Here is a 20,361-nt window from a genome sequence, read left to right as displayed (position 1 = left end):
TACGTGGGTGTTAAGAGAAGCTTTCTTTGATGTTATAAAGCAAATGCTAAGCAAACGTAACGCCAATGACGCGAATGGTTCGCACAAAATTATGTAAGTGTAACGGAACTTTACATATTTCTTTGTAGCCGACTTCTTCAATTTCTTGTTGCTAACTTGTTCTTTACTTCTATCTATAGCTGACGGCATGCTCGCTCACCTAACGGACTTGTTGCTGTTGTTGCCTTGGAGCACGGCCTCGTCCCATTTTGTTCTCTTCACTCCTTTTTCCACACTCGGCTGCTTCTCTTGCCAATTCTTCGCTTCTTATTCTGCTTGTATATTCGAGCACAGACTCAGCATAACGCTTACCCAGTCACCCAAATTGTCTACTCGGCACAGCAGCAGCAGCCAGATCCTCCATTGGGGGAGGGGGGGGAAGCTAACGATAACTTCGTCTTCGTGCCCCATTCGCTTATATACCTCACGTAATGCAATATACCAACTAGCACATCAGTCGATTCTTTTGAAAGAAAATGAAGGCGCGCCTTGAATCTTATGAAGTAAGTTAATGTCTATGAAGAAAAAGCAGCGCTCTGACGAATACTTTAGAAGAATGCCTCGTTAAGAAAAAAGTGGGCTGCTTGCCAAAAAGCTAAACGCCGTAATTTGAATAATTTACGACGGTGTTCTTGCCTCCGTGTCCATTGCAGTTCACACGCTTGTTATAACTTTCGGCCTAACAACTTCGCATTTTGCAGTGAGCCACGCTGCCAGCGTGCATGAAGGTATTTTCTGCGTGGTGGCTCAATGCCCACGGAATTCCGTTGCTGAGAACGAGTCTGTCGTTTCAATTTCAGTTAAGAATAGAAATAAAAAGGCTTCTCACCTTGTTGAAGCGAACAAAAAACTGGTTTTACCGGAGATGTGACGGCTTTGCGCGTAATGTGTGCCAGAGGCAGGCGATTCATTTCGTTATTAGGTATAGGCGGATTGAGGCGTCCACTTCAGCAAAACCAAAAGCACCGACAAACCAGTATACTACAAATGAGTGGATTGCTTGCGGTTTTACAATTGTCGGAATTTATCCTCGCCTTGCGGTGCGCTTTATTTAGCCCCTACAAATTTCAGATGGCAGCTTGTCGTAATCAGCTCTCCCAGACACAGCTAAATATCACGGAGGGAAACACGCACAAATGCTCGGGAGAAAAAGCGCGACGGCGATATGGCTGATGGGCCTGTTGGTTATCCAGCTTCTTTTGTGCTTATGTCTGCGCCGTTTCCTTTTGTTGTTCACAGTTCAAACACCCGTCAGCTAGGCCTCGGTCTACTATACAGTCGTGCGCCCGCTATTTCGAAAGTGTTTATCATTCGAGGGCCGAAGTACAGTGCGGCAGAGTTAAATCGGCATTGCAGGGCAGGAGCGATGAAGGGGCGCGTCGACTTCCGGCGCGTGCGCTTCTTTCGCTTATTTACGGGCCCACTTTGACAGGAGCCAGCGTTGATTTTCGACCGCGCCGCGTGCCGATAATGGCTATATCTTGATCGGCAAAGTACATGTTTCGAAATCGGCGGCACAATTCCGGCCTGAGCCGGATGAATCTTTCTGGCAAGGACGCCGGCGCGCGGCCCCAACCGGTCTGTTATCGGCACTCGGGCTCTTCCAGCAGCGATTTGCAATAAAACATCGAGTGCGGCTCTCCCGAGCGATGCAAGGCAGCCGCTACAGATAAATACGTCTGCCCTCTGTTGATCAACGCATTCTGTCGTCGAGGACACCATGACATAGACGAGTTGGCGACACACGTCTGGAGGGTTTTCTAGCCCAGAGGAAAGAGTGGTCCTTTTTGTTTGTTTTAGCTTAGGCTGACACCATTCAAATATGCAGTTCAGGAGACCTAACCAAACCTGTCTGGAAGGGAAAAGCAGTGCGTAAACGCCGCACAAAACATATAAAGAAAATTTAGGGAAATGAAGCTTGTTTTCGTTTTTCAGCACAAGCATGAAAAGAAAGGAATACTCAACAATACCTGATACAGCACGAGTGCAGTACGAACGAATTTCTAGTGACATGTTTGTGGTATACCGAGAAAGAATTTCTCACTCCGACTAAAAAAGTTTTTGTAGCAAGAGACCGGCTGACAAAGTATGGCACGTATATATGAAAGAAAGAATCTGAAACATGCAAGAATCTATGACCGCAAAGCACCGCGGAGCAAAGCGCACGCGCCGAACAGCCCAGCACACTCGCTCGCCATGATGCTATGCGTCCTCTTCCGCTATTTTTCAAGCACATTCTCTGTTCTGACCCACACAATATTCGCACCTAATCACCTAATCCTTGCCATTTTCGACTACGTTTTACTTCCGTTGACACTGCTTCTGTTGAAGAGTACCAACCATCGCAGTTCTGCACGCAATATTTGACCTTGCTCTCAAGTATCTTTTAATCTACACTGCTTAATTGCTAGTCCGGAACGCTGTCTTACCAGTCATACTGTCGCTTAACATCATGCCCTGGGTGCACGGTAAAGAATCCCACATGGTCAAAATTAACCCGCAGTCCCTCACATACGGCGGGCCTCATAATCAAATCGCGGCTCTGGCACGTGAAAACCCACAACTTAACATTATGCCCATCATTTGAATTCTATCGCTCACTGCGAGGTCCTTAATTAACTTCTTCACAATTTTTTTCTCTTCTTTTTTTTTTAAGCGTAGGCACAGGTTGGCACTGTCATTATACGCTGATAATACTCCTTCTCTTATGGATATTGGTCAGGTGCCGTTAATGTCATGAGAATGCCTGCCCTATATGTCCCAACCAATTTGTATTCCTCTGGAGATTTCTTTCTCTTGATCCGGGTGCCCCGTCACTACCTAGCTCAAATAAACGTGTGCTACTGCACAACTTCAAGACACTGAATACATATCACGAAATTTTATTCGCTTGCCAGGCAGTTGAACGTTACTTTTGTTTTCTGCACATTAATCTTGAAACTATTGTCGATTCCATATATTGCGCAAATCTCGATATTAAAGGCATCGGCTAGTCTGAATTAACAGAGGTCACCGGTTACTGTGAACGTAGACTTGGCGACCGCTTCTGAGTAATTAAAGCATAAAGGGCATAAAGGGCATAAAGCATAAAGCATAAAGCATAAAGCATAAAGCATAAAGCATAAAGACCGGCCAGCTTCTGTCACCAGCAAGGCTACACCTCATCAACCTCGCACTCATACCCGAGCCCTAAGTGCCCGGTATGCCCAGCCAGAGGTACGGCCGAACAACTTCTGTGGAGCTGCTCTGCCTTTGACACGGTCCGAGAAAGGACACTACGCTCCCTGGGCGGGAACCGACCTGGCACCCTGCAGCAGTGGCTCGACCCGCCATCGCACATCGGGCTCAAGGACGCAGTCCTGCTTTGGAGTGCTTTTCTGGACTTTTTCAGGGACAAGGAAGGGCCTGGCCGCCTCTTTGCAGAGCCGACCTCGGGACCACTCCACCTCGAGGAAGAAGAGAGCACCGGTCCCCCTCCCCCATTGAGCTCCCCTTTTCTGCCGCAAGGCTTGGCCTATTAAACGCAGAAATAAAGACGTATTAAAAAAAAAAACATAAAGGGTCGATAGCAGTGGCTTGCTTTCTTGCTTGTTCTTTCACTTGTGGCGCTTACTAACTACGGGGGAATGGCCAAGAAGCTGGTGGTTAAAGGTTAAATGTTATAGGGAAAGGGAGAGAAAAAAAAAAACTTATACGGAAAATTAAATCGGGATGAAGTATAACGGTCATGTTAATAAAAAATAGATTTACGGGGCAGACATAGAAATACATTTTTTTTTTCTAATCCTATTTAAACAGCAAATTTTGTATTCTTTTTTGGGTGGTATTAGAATGATTTCGAAGACAGAATCAGGGATGTAAGGATGAATCCAATTATTGATTTCGAGAAATAACATGGTAGCCTTCTTGTGTCACAGAGATAGTCGCAAATGGCCTCGCAGATGTTCCTGTGGCTAAAGCCCAATGAATAAGCCTCGAAGGAGAGGATATTTTGAGTAGTTAAAGAAATAACCAATTTTCGGAATGAAAATTCTAATTTCTTTCTCCGCTCTCTAAATCGACGACATGCAATGTTTTCGGGTTCCTGGCAGGTTGGACACAGAGGGGACTGTGCCAGACCAGACCTGCATAGGCAAAAATTTAATGGTGGAATTCGGCATCGTAATTTTGCTATGGAGATTTCTAATTTACGTATGGGACACCATTTATTGTCCCATGAAAAGACAAATGGTTAAATTCTGATATTTGGATTTTCGATTTTGTAGAATCTTGGAAAAGAGAAAATTTTCTAAACCTAGCCGAAGTGACATACGCCGAAATAGGCGTAACGGACATGGCTGGTCCATCAAGAGACATACGGGCAAGTGTGTCTACCATTTAATTTAGGAACATACCACAATGACCTGGAATCCATACCAACGGCACCAGGATTAAGTTTGAGGGCATTAATGATTTATATGTATTTGCTACAGTAATGTCTGAAGATGAAGTGAGTGATGTGCGTAATGACAGTAAATAAAGTCACTATAGCCACTCTTGAATAATTTGAAGGAAGTTTTCGAAGAGCTAAGATAACGGCTGATAGTTCAGTCAGAAATACGGGTATGAAATCAGGAAAGCGTAATGCATATGACCAGGATAGTGACTCGTAGAAAATACCCACACCCGCTTTCGCCTCACTCATTGACACATCAGTCGCGACCACATGGTCTATTCCCAATTGCGTTAAATGACCTTGATGCATGCCAGTAAATATGTAGTAGGCAAGAGTTTGGCATTCGATGGAAATCTATCATCATATTCAATCTTTAGATTAGGCATGAGCTTGTTTGGGCAAATGATCTCGTGTACATTAACGTTTAGTGAATCTAGCTCAGCTTGTACAAACAAAACCTGAGGTCTATATAAGCGAGACCAATGCTCATCGAAAAACGCCTTCATTTCAATAATAGTTACAAACTGTAATCCTCTCAAAGAAGATTCATAAATGTTTAAATACCTCTTCACAGTTATAATGCGGAATCGACAGGAAAGAGCAGGCAGTCGTGCTTCTTGATGTAAAACATTGTTAGCTACAAATTTAGGTAAACCAAGACCATTCCGGAGAGCCTCCCACTCTAGAAGAACCAGGGGGTTAACTTTGGGTAATTTATACTGGCCCACCAGAGAATAGCACACACCCAAATTCCCGTATCGATCGAACGCACAGGCGATGAATCATTATTAGAGTATCCCTGCGTAGCCCAGCGCGATGTCGTGCAAGCCTGCTTATCATGCCAACAGCGCGTGATGCCCTAGATTTAACATGGTCAATGTGATTTCGCCAGTTCAGTTTTGCGTTGTATATTACACCTAGATATTTGATGAAGTCCACTTGCGGAATTATTTCCTGATGGTATTGGAGAGAGATATTAACTGGTACATTTAATGGAAACACAATCAAGGAACTTTTGTTGACACTAAGCAACATTCGAATATACGCAAACCAAGCTTCAAGCGTTCCTGAATATGATTGCAGTGTTCTTTGTAATGAGTGAATATCACTCGCAGATTCAAAAAACGCTATGTCGTCTGGATAAACATATACTTGTTCGGTATCGCACAATGGGATTGAGCTTAATAAAATGTTAAACAATATAGGAGAAAGGACAGATCCCTGGGGAATTCCTTTTGATTGATTATATTTTTTCGTCAACAAGCCACGTTGGGAACAATAAAATTTCTTATGCTTTAAAAATTCATATATCCAATTTATAATATCCCGAGGAAAACTCATGCTATTCAAACCATTAAGGAGTGTGACATGCTCTACGCTGTCGTATGCTTTATCTAAATCAAGTGCCACTAAAACTGCATACTGCCGCCTGTGTCGAGCAAGCTTAATGCGTCCCTCTAAATCAACATGTGCGCACCATATCGAGCATCCAGGTCTGAATCCAATCGAACATGGGCTTCATAGTGCATTATCATTTTAAAATGTCATGGTACGAATGTACAATACCCTTTCTAACAATTTTATAACATTCAAAGTTAGTTCGATTGGCCTTATATATATGCATTCACGCTCCTTGCTTTTTAAGCAGGGGGATTACTTTTGCGAGTTTCCAGTGAAGAAGTGTCCAGGCGTTCATGAGGAAGTAATTAACTATATTGCAGAGGTCTTGCGGGGAGAGGTCAAACAATATTTTCAACATGCCTGATGTAATGCCACCTGGACCGGGATCTGTGCCAGGGAGCAGTTGAACAACGTGCTGAAGCTCTTCCTTTGTTACCTCTACGAAATTATCCCCTGCCAGAGCTCCTACGAAGTTTACCTGCAGCTGAGTTGTAAAGCGCTGTTCTAAACCTTTAACAATTTTACCTAGTGATTCCAACAATTCCTTTGGGGACAGAACAACTGTGTCAATATTTATGGGCATTGGAACGGCCTTATGAGAGCGGAGAAACCTAAACAGTGCTTTTTTATTAGCACTTTTCAATAAAGAATCATCCCGTTTTTCATCATATTTCTACTTCGCTAATAAAATTGTTCCTTTAAATATAGCAGCAGCATACTTACAGTTACTCCAATTAGTAGGGCACTGATTAAAAATAAGTTTCTTCCATGCAGCTTTCCGGCGTCTACAATCCCGTGCGCAATCACTATTCCCCCACGGACAATCATTACAGCCTCTTGTTGATGAGACTACACATTCAGATTTTTTAATGGTACCTCTCAATATTGCACAAAGGCTCACCGCTTTAATATTTCTTTCCATACTTGTCATAGAAGACAAAGTTCACTGTAAATTATGTTTAAATTTTGAGTAGTCCACAAAAGTCTGCGCATGTTTATTTAAAGAAATCAGGGGGTTGTTAATATCAATGACAATCGGACGGTGGTCCCTACTAGTGGCGGCATCGACCACAGCCCAAGAAAAGATGGAAACGCCTGAGGTAACAATTGTCAAACCTAGGACAGATCGCGACTGCGAACGCATGAAAGTGGCAACTTTAGCATTCAAACACGTGAAATTGTTTGCATTAGTCCAATCCTATAAGCGTTTCCCAGATGAATCATTGCGCAATCCCCATGACACATTGTGTGAGTTGAAGTCTCCCGCCGACAATATGTTATTTTTGCAATAGGACACTGCGACATCAAGTGCGCGTACGTCTTGCACCCCAGCGGGAAAGAGTTAATCATACAAAGCGGGGGGGGGGGGGGACCAGGAATAGTTATTTCTAATATTAGGATTGCACAATCAGCTGATAGAGTATGATGTGAAATTTTTGCTTTATGACAGAATTTAGACGAAATGAAAAAAACTAATCCACCACCTCGGGAAGGTCTATCCAATCGAAAACACTTGTAGTTGTTTAAATGAAAGTCATGGTCAGCCGACAAACGAGCGCGGCATAGCCAGGAATTCTTTCTTCTTGTTCTTCTTCTTGATCAGAAGAGGGAGGATGAGGAAAGGGATGAGGGAAGGGGGAGGCTGGCGGTTATTGTCTCACGTCATTTTTTAGGGGAGGGGCAGGTGTGCTCCCCCACATCCTACCCCTGTTTGGCGGTCAGTGTGCGCTTTAACCCCGAGGTTGTCGTCACGGAAATGACGGCGCGACAAAGACACTGCAGTGTAGGAAGCGAAGTAGCAGCTGACACTGAACGATTGATTTCGAGGCAACTGCACCGCGAACGTGATTCCCGGAAATGCACTAATATAGTCAAAATCGATTGCGGTAACAATTCCATATCACGCGCACCAAAACTCGACGACGACATTATCGAAATAAACTGCAAAAGAGTACGCATTTGGGCTGGTTGGTTCATGATTACGAGCAATAAAAACAGCGCTAAACGACGGGACGAGTGAAGGGACACAGACAACAGCGCTGACTAACAACCAAAGTGTGTTTATTCCGTCAGTCAGCAAATATATGCTCCGCCGCTATCTGAAACCACAGAATCTACAGAATAGGGCTAGCGCAGGGGGAATTGCAATTAATGTGATAAGAAGGCAATCTCCTTCGGAAGGAGAGAAATGGACGGAAGGCTTACACATGCTTCGCCACTAGCGTGAATGTGGAAGGCTTCGGATATAAGGCGTGCGCGGTCATCACGATATTTTGACAGATAGGTTACACCTTCGAAAGATGGCTTGCAGCCACATTCATTGCAATGCAGTGACAACTGACTATCTTTTGCCCGTTTTTGAAATTTGTTGAAGTGCTCGCGCATGCGGTCGTTGATGCAACGCCCCGTTTGGCCGATATAAAAACGCTTGCATGAAAGGGGGATGCAAGCGTTTTTATATCGGCCAAACGGGGCGTTGCATCAACGACCGCATGCGCGAGCACTTCAACAAATTTCAAAAACGGGCAAAAGATAGTCAGTTGTCACTGCATTGCAATGAATGTGGCTGCAAGCCATCTTTCGAAGGTGTAACCTATCTGTCAAAATATCGTGATGACCGCGCACGCCTTATATCCGAAGCCTTCCACATTCACGCTAGTGGCGAAGCATGTGTAAGCCTTCCGTCCATTTCTCTCCTTCCGAAGGAGATTGCCTTCTTATCACATTAATTGCAATTCCCCCTGCGCTAGCCCTATTCTGTAGATTCTGTGGTTTCAGATAGCGGCGGAGCATATATTTGCTGACTGACGGAATAAACACACTTTGGTTGTTAGTCAGCGCTGTTGTCTGTGTCCCTTCACTCGTCCCGTCGTTTAGCGCTGTTTTTATTGCTCGTATACATTATCGAGATGCGTCTCCTCTTGGTCGACGTTGTCGAATTCCTGTCGTCAGAAGGCTGCGGCGGGACTTGCTTCACGTTGCATTGGTGCGTTTGGAGCGTTATCCCGTTTCATTCTTGTTTCCTCTAATAACACTCTCGGAAAGATCGACTCTATGTCTCGCGAAGAACGAAGTCCACTTCCGTAACTTAAAAAAAAGAATTATGCAGATACACGCGCTGTGGCAATCGGTGCACGCGAAGTTTGCGTGAGCCTGCGAGGCAAAATGTGCACTACGACAAGACAGGGGCTAAAATGTTTATTTCTCCCCGCTTTAGAGCGCGTAAGGCGCCAAATAAAGTAAGGCCCATATTTAGTAATACAGGAGGATGTAATTTCTTTCATTTTGGCGTTTGTTTAATGAACACTTTACAACACAGGTCACATTGGAACAGCACAAAACATAGTTAAGAGACACTGTATGAAACATGAGGGAACTGCTTTAGCACAGAAAGGGAAGATGCATGCCGCATTGACTCTTGGCACGTGGAGGTGGCGGAAAGTCTAAGTCCAGACTGGTTCGTTCTGCCAGTTGTCAAGGTCAACTCGTGGGATGTCCTCACCGCTACAGTCGACCTTAGGATTCCTGTGTTGAACGGAGGGAACGTGCGATGGTAATAAGTTTTTTGAAGTTTGAAGAAAGAACTGCAATGTTTATTGTTTGTAAACATCATGCCTATTCTTCGATGAAAGGGAAAGAAAATGTTTCTAGGCACTCACCAGTTTGCTTCCCTGATCATAACGAGGGGCTGTACGTATTGCAAGTTTGTGTTATCACAAATGATGCGAGCCAAGCTTGCCTTGCGGATTTGCTCAACTTGCACTGAAAAAAGAAAGAAAGAAAGCGAGAGGGAGTAAGACATCATATTGGGACATAAACAAGCAAGCTTAGGTGCGGGGGTCGTGAAGCATGCAAAGCCGAGCCCAACGAAATATAACATAACGCGAATGCTAAAACTGCGGTCATTCGTTTTCCCCCCCTTATATTCTATTCATTGTATTCTTTAAGTGTCTAAACAGTGTAAATGATTGTAATGAACTAGAGTGGCATTCTTACTGAAATTCGAACTTTCCTGTCTGAAGGTTTAGAAGGTATAGGCAATTTCTGTTGACTGCGTTATTGCCGCAATGATAATTTGAATGCTCAACATTACTGGTGGTTTTTACTGTATGCGAGGTTATAAATAACGATCTGGAATAAGGGAAAATAAAGAAAGAGATTGGCGAGTCACATCTAGCTACCATTGATTATCAGTGCACGCAGAAGGTTGATCACTTATCGAGGCCCTCTACATGATTCCAACGATGACAAAGAGTTAGAAAATGCGGCACTCTGCTTGGGCAGAGGGGCCACTATCTGCGCGCGAACAGCGTCGACAAAGGCGCGTGTTCGAAGTGAGCTCACCAACGGCCACTCCCACCTGGCGCCGTTGTGCGCGACACGCATGGCGTCAGCGAACAGCGTGCGCCGAGACCTTGTCGCGGCCCTGAGAGGGCGCTGCTCGAAGGACAGCAGTCGCGTGGCGGGTCGTACGCTTCGCGCGTGACACGAGGCGCGTTCGTGCGCCTTCACATATGTTTTGGTGAAGAAAACTGCTTGACGTTCTTGAAGCAAAGCTCGCGGCGAGCGAAGTTAACTTCTTTCAGTCACTGCTGAAGCACTCTAGGCGAAAATACGAACGCTTGTGGCACAGCCGGGATTTCGCAGTCCAGATTAAGCTTTTGTACAAACTCGATTGAAGCAAATACGAACAGAGTAGCAGATCTCGATTTGCGGCCGTCTGGCAAACAAAAACACTAAATATTTGGAAGGTGCTGGAAAGAGTAAATTGCTTCTCATAGATCTGGTCGTGCTCGTTTCTTTGTTTATTGTATTTAACTGTTCTATGGGGATGCTCCAAGTACGTCAGTATGGTGGATGTTCGTGCGCATTCCAAACAAAGCGTCCCAAACGCCTTAACACAGAGAGATATAGTTGAGGCTACGGTATTAGAGTGCCTGTAGTTGCGCGTGCTCAGCACCACGTGTGGCACTGGTCTTGCTGTCGGTTCGAACACAGTTATTCGATTTTTTATTGTAGAAAGCAGCAGCAAAAGAGAGAGCCACTGAACAGGGGACCAGCGGTGGTCCCACTGCTCTATTTGCTTGTTTTTTTTTTACATATCATCCAGACGTAGTACGACATGCTGACGTTGATTATACAAATCTAAGAAGCTCACGTACGCTCATCTATTTCGCTCGAAAAGGTTGTCGTAGACAACCGCTTTTACGAGCCAGAAGACAATGATCAGGAGCAGTACCAGCAACAGAGGAAGTCAACGGTAAAGCTTCTCATGTGCTCTGACCTTCGTTGAAAGACGACTCCAGTCCTCCGTTCTCGTACCAGAAGCGGTCTCCGTTCTTCATCCTTCGGAACTGCTCCGCGACGATGCAGGCGAAGGTGGGGCCCAGCGTGCCTCCGGGCACCGAGCGTTCATTCACGCCCGCGGGGAACAGGTCGATGTCGTCGGGGTACCTGCGGAGCGGCACACGCGTTCAGGCCTCGCTCGCCCGAAATTGTGTTCACAACGACGGCAGTCAGCGAGAGTTGGCCTTCCCTCAACCTATAGTCAATGACAACCTAAGAATGCATGGCCAATTACACCGCTGTCCAACTCAATGAGAATTTGCGGAGCCAATTAAGTTCGCTCATTTCCGTCACGTCACGGCGGAGGCGAACTTATTTCAATATCGGCGTCTCCTGGGGAAGTATTTCAAAGCGGAGCTTTCTTTGCCTACTTTCCCGGGTTTCGCGTGGCTGGCTGGCTGCTGTGTGCTGTCGGGTCGGAAAGAGAAGTTTAATAGACCTAACAGAACATATAAAATCAACAAAGGCCTGGAAATTTGCGACACTGACATGACAACAGAGTCGCTGTCTCGGCGGATATATTTGTGGATATATATGCAAAGGTTGTACGAAACTACCAGCGAGGTGCCTTATACAACCCTTGCATTCTCAACAAGTATGCAGATGATAATTACATTAATTATTATATTAACTTCGTAGATAAAACCTGAGCACATAATCTTGGCTCACAGGCATTTCTAAAGCACACCAATCTGTTAATGTGATGGTGAATTATATTTGCCGTAAGCTTGGATTTACTTTACTTTCTTTGATGTGGCCACTGAGTGTGTTCGTGCGCTAGTTCTTGGCAAATCCTCCAAAATGTGCATGCCCCACCACGGTTTCTACATAAAAGCTGAACATTTCATGTCGGCTAACAGATATCTCTAACTCACACCGATTTGTAAATAGAATGGCTTATTCTTATTTTACTTATTTCTCTTTATTTATCCATTCGATATTTGTCATTGGGAATGTTCCCGTTCTTGGACAATTGTCCAGAATGGGCACGTCCCACTGTGTCACAAGATGTACAGAATCTCTAAAAGTGGCTTGATACGTGGAGTACTTTTCTGCGTGTGCACCTGTCGCTGCCATTGTTCCCTCGACAAGTGTCATACATCGCCTTACAATCCTTGCGGCATCGCGGCGTATACGCCTCACACTACGTATCCACCTGAATCGGAGTGTGCGTTTCGGCATAGATTCTGAACGAAGCAGTGCATAAACATAAAAATTTCACGACAATAAAGTTGGGACCTTTGTGGTGGATAAACAAGATAATTCCATGAGATTACTCATTGCATAGGATGAAAGTAAACAAAATTGTACGTATCGCTACTAGTTGTAAAGCATTTAAAATCGATCTGTTGTTTTCTGCTTTATTAAGTAGCTGATGACCCATCCTAACGCACGAAACCTCATTTACTTCAGAGCGCGACAGGTAATTATTTGGAGTCTCGCTGTAGCGACCAGTCCAAGTTTCGGTTTGAGAGAGCAATGAAATGAGCTAGAGAAGGAATGTAAACACTGCTGGGCAGGTGATCGCAAAATCTGTGACGTATGCAATGATGCGCGCGAGCTTCGGCTTGCTAGTTCGCCTGCTACGCCTGCACGTGCTTCGTGATGTCCTCGCCACCATCGTCGTCGTCGTTTTCGTCGCCCAGCGGCGACAGTTTCCTGCAGGCTTGAGCCACCGACGTATTAGACATGGCCAATCACTTTCGATTCGACCCACTAGAAGGCAGCGACTCGGATATTGAGGCCGTTGGCAGCGAGAATGAACCTCAACACCCTCTCATCGGCGACATCGTTTCGTCGGTAAGACACGACAAATCGGCGTCGAACGTCGTGGCCTGCACGGTATTTAATAGTAGCATATCCACTTCTGCCAGAGAAGGCTATTGTGGGGAAAACGATGCATCGCTATTCCCAACCCTGAATGTGTTCGGCAGAAGTCAACGACGCAGTATTACGCGGCATTGTGCTGCACGGCTGTACTCGCAATTCGTGCCTGGTCAGTGCAGCGCAGTCAAGCTGATAGTGCGGGATATCTGCGGACACGACAAAAACTGCCGCTTAATTCTGCAGTTGCAGCGACACTGAGAGCGTACCACTACAAGAAACAACTGAGAAGAAGAGCACGTGCAAGCAGCATGGCGGCGTTTTCTCGGTTGTTTACGATCCTTCCTTGATGACGATGTCGCGAGGCGCGCTGCGTTTTACGGTTGGCTGCGTGCACGTACTTTAAAGTTGATTTTAAATATGTCCTCAGCTGTATTCGCCGTTCAGATATTATGCGAAGCATATTACGAGGGCTCAACCCAGCTCCTCAGGCGCGGCGGTGACCATGAAATCACGTGACACCGTGACGTCACGACAGAGGAGAAGTGGCTTTGGCTCAACTCTTGCAAGACGGGCTGGGTGGGAATCGAACCAGGGTCTCCGGAGTGTGGGACGGAGACGCTACCACTGAGCCACGATTACGATGCTTCAACGCGGTACAAAAGCGCCTCTAGTGAATGCGGTGTTGCCTTAGAAACGAGCTGTTTCTAAGGCGTGCGTCTCTTGCTCAGGCGCACATTTCGTTGCCGCGCCGAACGCTGCTTTGCTCGACGCTCACCGCGTCCAATGCGGGGCGCGTAGTCGCTGCCCTGTAGCCCATTGTCTTACACCCCTTGGCGGGTCGACGGGAACGCTGTCGCGTTCCACTCTTGAAGGCGAAGAAGTAATGCATGAGTTGTTTCTTCGTCTAGCCGAACCAAATATAGCCAAGCAACAGCAGTTCACCAGGCTAAACAGTGGTTCAACAACTAAAATAAAGGCTAGTATGCTTCGCATCCTGGGCTTAACCTTACCTAAGCCACAGCCATTTTTATATATATATATATATATATATATATATATATATATACGAATTATGGTAAGTTTGAATTGTTCGCACTTAGTATGCTTCTATAACAGTTTGGCAGTTAAAGAATTGCTGCGGCGTTTGCGATCATTGTAGAAACTGCAACAGAGGACCTTACGCAGCTTGCGTGAATTTGCGCAGTTGCGCAGTTTAGCATCTTAGCCCCTCGAACAATGCTGCGCCGCGTAGCAGCTACCGTGGGTGGCATAACGGACTACTACATAGAAGCTTCGTGACCGTAATAAATGTCACGAAGGTATATTGCTTAAGGTTTACAGCACAGGGCGTGTTAACCTGGAACTTCGTCAAGGCCCCTTGTGTATCTCTCATGATATGCGGGAATTACTGTAGCAACCTTTCTTATCACCACTATTAAAGTTAATGTCTGCTCTAATAAACGAACAAAATGTCGTATGATACCCACCCACCTCCATACCTACGCAAGCTTACTTTGACGAAACGGCGGGCTTACTTGTAGACCTGTGCGAATGCTTGCACCGACTCGGGCGTCATCACCTCGGCGAGTTGCGAGAAGTCGGTGATGCGGGCCATGCCACAGTACTCTCGCCAGTCGTTGTAGCTCGGAATGCCGTGGTCGCGGCCCCGCTGGATGTTCAGTGCCACCAGGTCCATGCCGAAGCCCTGACCCAGCGGCTCGTACAGGTGGTTTGTCAACTGCACACACCGCCGTCATGCTATGAGTCTTCTTGTTTCTGTTTCGTCCATGGCGGCGGCATCGACAACGTTTCGTATTTATTATAACGTGTTGTACGTCATCATCATCATCATCATCAGCCTGGTTACGCCCACTGCAGGGCAAAGGCCTCTCCCATACTTCTCCAACTACCCCGGTCATGTACTAATTGTCGCCATGTTGGCCCTGCAAACTTCTTAATCTCATCCGCCCACCTAACTTTCTTCAGCCCTCTGCTACACTTCCCTTCCCTTGGAATCCATTCTGTAACTCTTAATGACCATCGGTTATCTTCCCTCCTCATTACGTGTCCTGCCCATGCCCATTTCTTTTTCTTGATTTCAACTAAGATATCGTTAACTCGCGTTTGTTCCCTCACCCAATCTGCTCTTTTCTTATCCCTTAACGTTTCACCTATCATTCTTCTTTCCATAGCTTGTTGCGTCGTCCTCAATTTAAGTAAAACCCTTTTCGTAAGCCTCCAGGTTTCTGCCCCGTACGTGAGTACTGGTAAGATACAGCTGTTATAAACTTTTCTCTTGAGGGATAATAGCAACCTGCTGTTCATGATCTGAGAATTCCATCGAACGACTGCCATCGAACGCATTTTCCTTTGAAGCAGACCACCCCTCATGTAAAACCCCTCTCCAGGGGCATTTGAGGAATAAATAAATAAATAAATAAATAAATAAATAAATAAATAAATAAATGCCTGCCAAGCGCACCCCAGCCCATTCTTATTCTTCTGATTATTTCAGTCTCATGATCCGGATCCGCAGTCACTAGCTGCCCTAAGTAGATGTATTCCCTTACCGCTTCCAGTGCCTCACTACCTATCGTAAACTGCTGTTCTCTTCCGAGACTGTTAAACATTACTTTAGTTTTTTGCAGATTAATTTTTAGACCCACCCTTCGGCTTTGCCTCTCCAGATCAGTGAGCATGCATTGAAGTTGGTCCCCTGAGTTACTAAGCAAGGCAATATCATCAGCGAATCGCAAGTTACTAAGGTATTCTCCATTTATTCTTATGCCCAATTCTCCCCAATCCAGGTCTCTGAATACCTCCTGTAAACACGCTGTGAATAGCATTGGAGAGATCGTATCTCCCTGCCTGACGCCTTTCTTTATTGGGATTTTGTTGCTTTCTTTATGGAGGACTACGGTGGCTGTGGAGCCGCTATAGATATCTTTCAGTATTTTTACATACGGCTCGTCTACACCCTGATTCCGCAATGCCTCCATGACTGCTGAGGTTTCGAATGAATCAAACGCTTTCTCGTAATCAATGAAAGCTATATATAGAGGTTGGTTATATTCCGCACAGTTTTCTATCACCTGATTGATAGTGTGAATATGGTCTATTGTTGAGTAGCCTTTACGGAATCCTGCCTGGTCCTTTGGTTGACGGAAGTCTAAGGTGTTCCTGATTCTATTTGCAATAACCTTAGTAAATACTTTGTAGGCAACGGACAGTAAGCTGATCGGTCTATAATTTTTCAAGTCCTTGGAGGCCCCTTTCTGATGGATTAAGATTGTGTTAGCGTTTTTCCAAGATTCCGGCACGCTCGAGGTCATGAGGCATTGCGTATACAGGGTGGCCAGTTTCTCTAGAACAATCTGCCCACCATCCTTCAACAAATGTGCTGTTACCTGATCCTCCCCAGCTGCCTTCCCCCTTTGCATAGCTCTCAAGGCTTTCTTTACTTCTTCCGGCGTTACCTGTGGGATTTCGAATTCTTCTAAACTACTCTCTCTTCCATTATCATCGTGGGTGCGACTGCTACTGTATAAATCTCTATAGAACTCCTCAGCCACTTGAACTATTTCATCCATATTAGTAATGATATTGCCGGCTTTGTCTCTTAACGCATACATCTGATTCTTGCCAATTCCTAGTTTCTTCTTCACTGCTTTTAGGCTTCCTCCGTTCCCGAGAGCATGTTCAATTCTATCCATATTATACTTCCTTATGTCAGCTGTCTTACGCTTGTTGATTAACTTCGAAAGTTCTGCCAGTTCTATTCTAGCTGTAGGGTTAGAGGCTTTCATGCATTGGCGCTTCTTGATGAGATCTTTCGTCTCCTGCGATAGCTTACGAGTATCCTGTCTAGCGGAGTTACCACCGACTTCTATTGCACACTCCTTAATGATGCCCACAAGATTGTCGTTCATTGCTTCAACACTAAGGTCCTCTTCCTGAGTTAAGGCCGAATACCTGTTCTGTAGCTTGATCTGGAATTCCTCTATTTTCCCTCTTACCGCTAACTGATTGATTGGCTTCTTATGTACCAGTTTCTTCCGTTCCCTCCTCAGGTCTAGGCTAATTCGAGTTCTTGCCCTCCTATGGTCACTGCAGCGCACCTTGCTGAGCACGTCCGCATCTTGTATGATGCCAGGGTTAGCGCAGAGTATGAGGTCTATTTCATTTCTAGTCTCGCCGTTCGGGCTCCTCCACGTCCACTTTCGTCTATCCCGTTTGCGGAAGAAGGTATTCGTTATTCGCATATTATTCTGTTCCGCAAACTCTACTAATAACTCTCCCCTGCTATTCCAAGTGCATATGCCATATTCCCCCACTGCCTTGTCTCCAGCCTGCTTCTTGCCTACCTTGGCATTGAAGTCGCCCATCAGTATAATGTATTTTGTTTCGACTTTACCCATCGCCGATTTCACGTCTTCATAGAAGCTTTCGACTTCCTGGTCATCATGACTGGATGTAGGGGCGTAGACCTGTAGAACCTTCATTTTGTACCTCTTAGTAAGTTTCACAACAAGACCTGGCACCCTCTCGTTAATGCTATAGAATTCCTGTATGTTACCCGCTTTATTCTTATTAATCAGGAATCCGACTCCTAGTTCTCGTCTCTCCGCTAAGCCCCGGTAGCACAGGGCGTGCCCGATTTTCAGCACTGTATATGCTTCTTTTGGCCTCCTAACTTCACTGAGCCCTATTATATCCCATTTACTGTCCTCTAATAGCACTGCTAGACTCGCCTCACTAGATAACGTTCTAGATTAAACTTTGCCAGGTGCAGATTCCAATGGCGGCCTGTCCGGAACCACGGATTCTTAGCACCCTCTGCTGCGTCGCAGATCTGACCGCCGCCAGGGTCAGTTGCTTCGCAGCTGCTGGGGACTGAGGGCCGGGGTTTGGTTGTTGTGTTCATATAGGAGGTTGTGGCCAAGTACTGCACTAGGGTGGCGAATCCTGCTCTGGTGAGGGAGTGCGTTACCGGTTCTGGTCACCGGGATCAGGCCACACTCCAGGCCTGTTTATGCAATTTGATCAACACGCGGATTTTTTTTTAATCCGATGGAAAATTGCGCGGCCCCGGGATTTGAACCACGGACCTCTTGCACGCGAGGCGGGTGTTCTACCTCTACGCCACCGCCACCGTGTTGTACTTGTCTCTTCATAATGCCATTTTACATTGGCTTTAGAAGGGACAGCCAATTATGCGTACGCCGACTCAGAGACTTCGGGCGACCGTGACAGTATGGACTTCCAGGAGGCGCCGCCTTAGATGATTCACTCGCGGGGTTGAAATTTGCGCTGTGGAATTAAAGTGTAGTGTTTTAGTGAGTTAGACAGAGTGGTAGGGTGTAGGCGCCTCCGTGGTTCCATGGTTCCAGTGTCAGTGAGGCCGATGGGAATATAAAACCAGTTGCTCTTGCAAGGAACCCCACTCGACCATTGCACTCTCCTCAATCTATTTGAAAGAGATCCAGTGGCACTCCTATTAAGCCTGTCTTAATTGCGTTTTCAAAGGTGTTCAAAAGCGGCCTTAATACCTATAATCAACGCAGCACAACGTCTCCAAGAATCAATAAGTGGCTTCAGTGAAGAGGAACCTTACGATCCCACCGCTGTCGCTATCACAATTCTGTGCATAAAGTGTGAAGAATCGCGCGCAATACAAATTTATTTATTTATTTATTTATGATACCCTCAGGGTCAACAGACATTACAGAGGGGAGTGGTACAAAAGGAGGAGGAGGAATGAACGTTTATTGTAAGAAACAGCGAGAAAGTGTCCTTTCTTACACAGAAAAACATTATTTTAACTACAAGAGGCAGCACAATGTTTCTAATTATGCGATAGTAGTTATGAAGAGGCAAAATACATGTTACAAAAAATACCATATATATACAAAGAAGCAGTCCAGTTTTTCCAATTATACAATATTAGCTATAAAGAGGCAAACAAAAACAACATGTTACAGGGCATTGGTTAATGAAGTCATAAATTTTTCATGATCTGAAATTGTTACTACCAATTTGGGAAGGCAATTCCAATCATTTGATGTGCGTGGTATGTAGGAATGTAGGAATGATTCTGTTTTACACGATGAAATGCCAACTTTATGAGCATGATCCAAACGGTGCGAAACGTAATGGGGAGGAAGTATTAGTAAATCACGCAGGTAGGAATGATGATACAGTTTGTGAAAGAGGCTTAAGCGAAGCATCGCACGTCGAGAAGCAAGCGTAGGTAGATTAAGGTTAGCTTTCATTACCGTGATGCTCACGCTACGACTGTAATTAGAGAGTATAAAACGGACGGAATTATTTTGCACCATTTCAAGCGTATGTACCAAAGTATTAAAATGCGGATCCCAAACCGAAGCGGCATATTCTAACTTAGGGCGAATGAGTGTTTTATATAGCATTAGTTTGAGAGACGAATTATTTGTTCTTTCAACTGAAAAAATTTTGATGTGCACATTCCTTCTCAAAGGTATACATGCCGGCCATGGCAGCCGAGCCCTGGGGAGCTTCGTCAACTCTATACATCAACCCCACTGCCCACCTTGAGCTGGGAACTTTTAACAAAGGTTGTGATTTCCTTGCAGGCAGCGCCGAAGTGAAGCTATGCGAGATAACGCATCGGAGAACAGCTATCCAGCTGCAGCCGTATCACAACAGACGCGGCGAAAACTTGGTCCCACGCGTTTCACAGTGACCGCTCTAATACTGTGCGAGCCATCGGACCAGATAAGATGACTTTCTCTATTATGCTGACGTGAAGTCACGGGAGAAGAAACTGACTGTTATCAAGCTTCTTGTCACCAAATTCTTCTCAGTGTGATAAGAATGCGGTGGCGCAACATAGTCCGATGGTCGTACGAGTATTGTGTCCGTGCTCTAGATTACTTAAACTTCCCTTTTCCACCGACTTTCCTTTTCTTTATTAGCTTTATGATTGAGAAGCAGGTAGCACTAAAGCCCACACGCGATCCCCCGGCCACAGAGATGTCTCGGCAAAATAATTCCCCTGCACTGGATAATTTATATCTAAGCGTTGCGTCGTTAAATTGACAAAATAAATAAATTCTGGAGTGTTACCTGCCGAAACCTCGATACAATTATGAGGCGTGCCGTAATAGGGGACTCCGGCTAAATTTTGACCACCTGGTGTTATTTAACGTGCACCTAAATGTAAGTGAGCGAGCGTTTTTGCATTTCGCATCCATTGAACTGTGTTCGGCACGGCCAGGATCGAATTAGCGTCCTCGAGCTCGGCAGCGCAACGCTATGGTCGCCAAGATAACGCG

The 20,361-nt window shown here is 45.5% G+C and overlaps 1 protein-coding gene across 4 annotated transcripts in view; it reads right to left on the bottom strand.

Moving 5' to 3' along the window:
- Positions 1 to 9,057: 9,057 nt before the first annotated feature.
- Positions 9,058 to 20,361, bottom strand: part of LOC135907704 (salivary peroxidase/catechol oxidase-like) — a 65,872-nt gene continuing 54,568 nt past the window's right edge. For all 4 annotated transcript variants that reach the window (XM_065439412.1, XM_065439413.1, XM_065439414.1 and 1 more), the window contains 4 exons: positions 14,584 to 14,786; positions 11,160 to 11,329; positions 9,535 to 9,637; positions 9,058 to 9,400 (listed from right to left, as the gene is read on the bottom strand). In XM_065439412.1, coding sequence (XP_065295484.1) covers positions 9,319 to 9,400; positions 9,535 to 9,637; positions 11,160 to 11,329; positions 14,584 to 14,786 — 558 coding nt within the window. In that variant the 3' untranslated portion in view covers positions 9,058 to 9,318. The remainder of the gene's footprint in view (positions 9,401 to 9,534; positions 9,638 to 11,159; positions 11,330 to 14,583; positions 14,787 to 20,361) is intronic.

The sequence above is a fragment of the Dermacentor albipictus genome, chromosome 1, assembly GCF_038994185.2.
Source record: "Dermacentor albipictus isolate Rhodes 1998 colony chromosome 1, USDA_Dalb.pri_finalv2, whole genome shotgun sequence".
Classification (NCBI taxonomy): domain Eukaryota; kingdom Metazoa; phylum Arthropoda; class Arachnida; order Ixodida; family Ixodidae; genus Dermacentor; species Dermacentor albipictus.
Note: the sequence above shows the minus strand (reverse complement) of the source record. Positions and strands in the feature narration are given on the sequence as shown.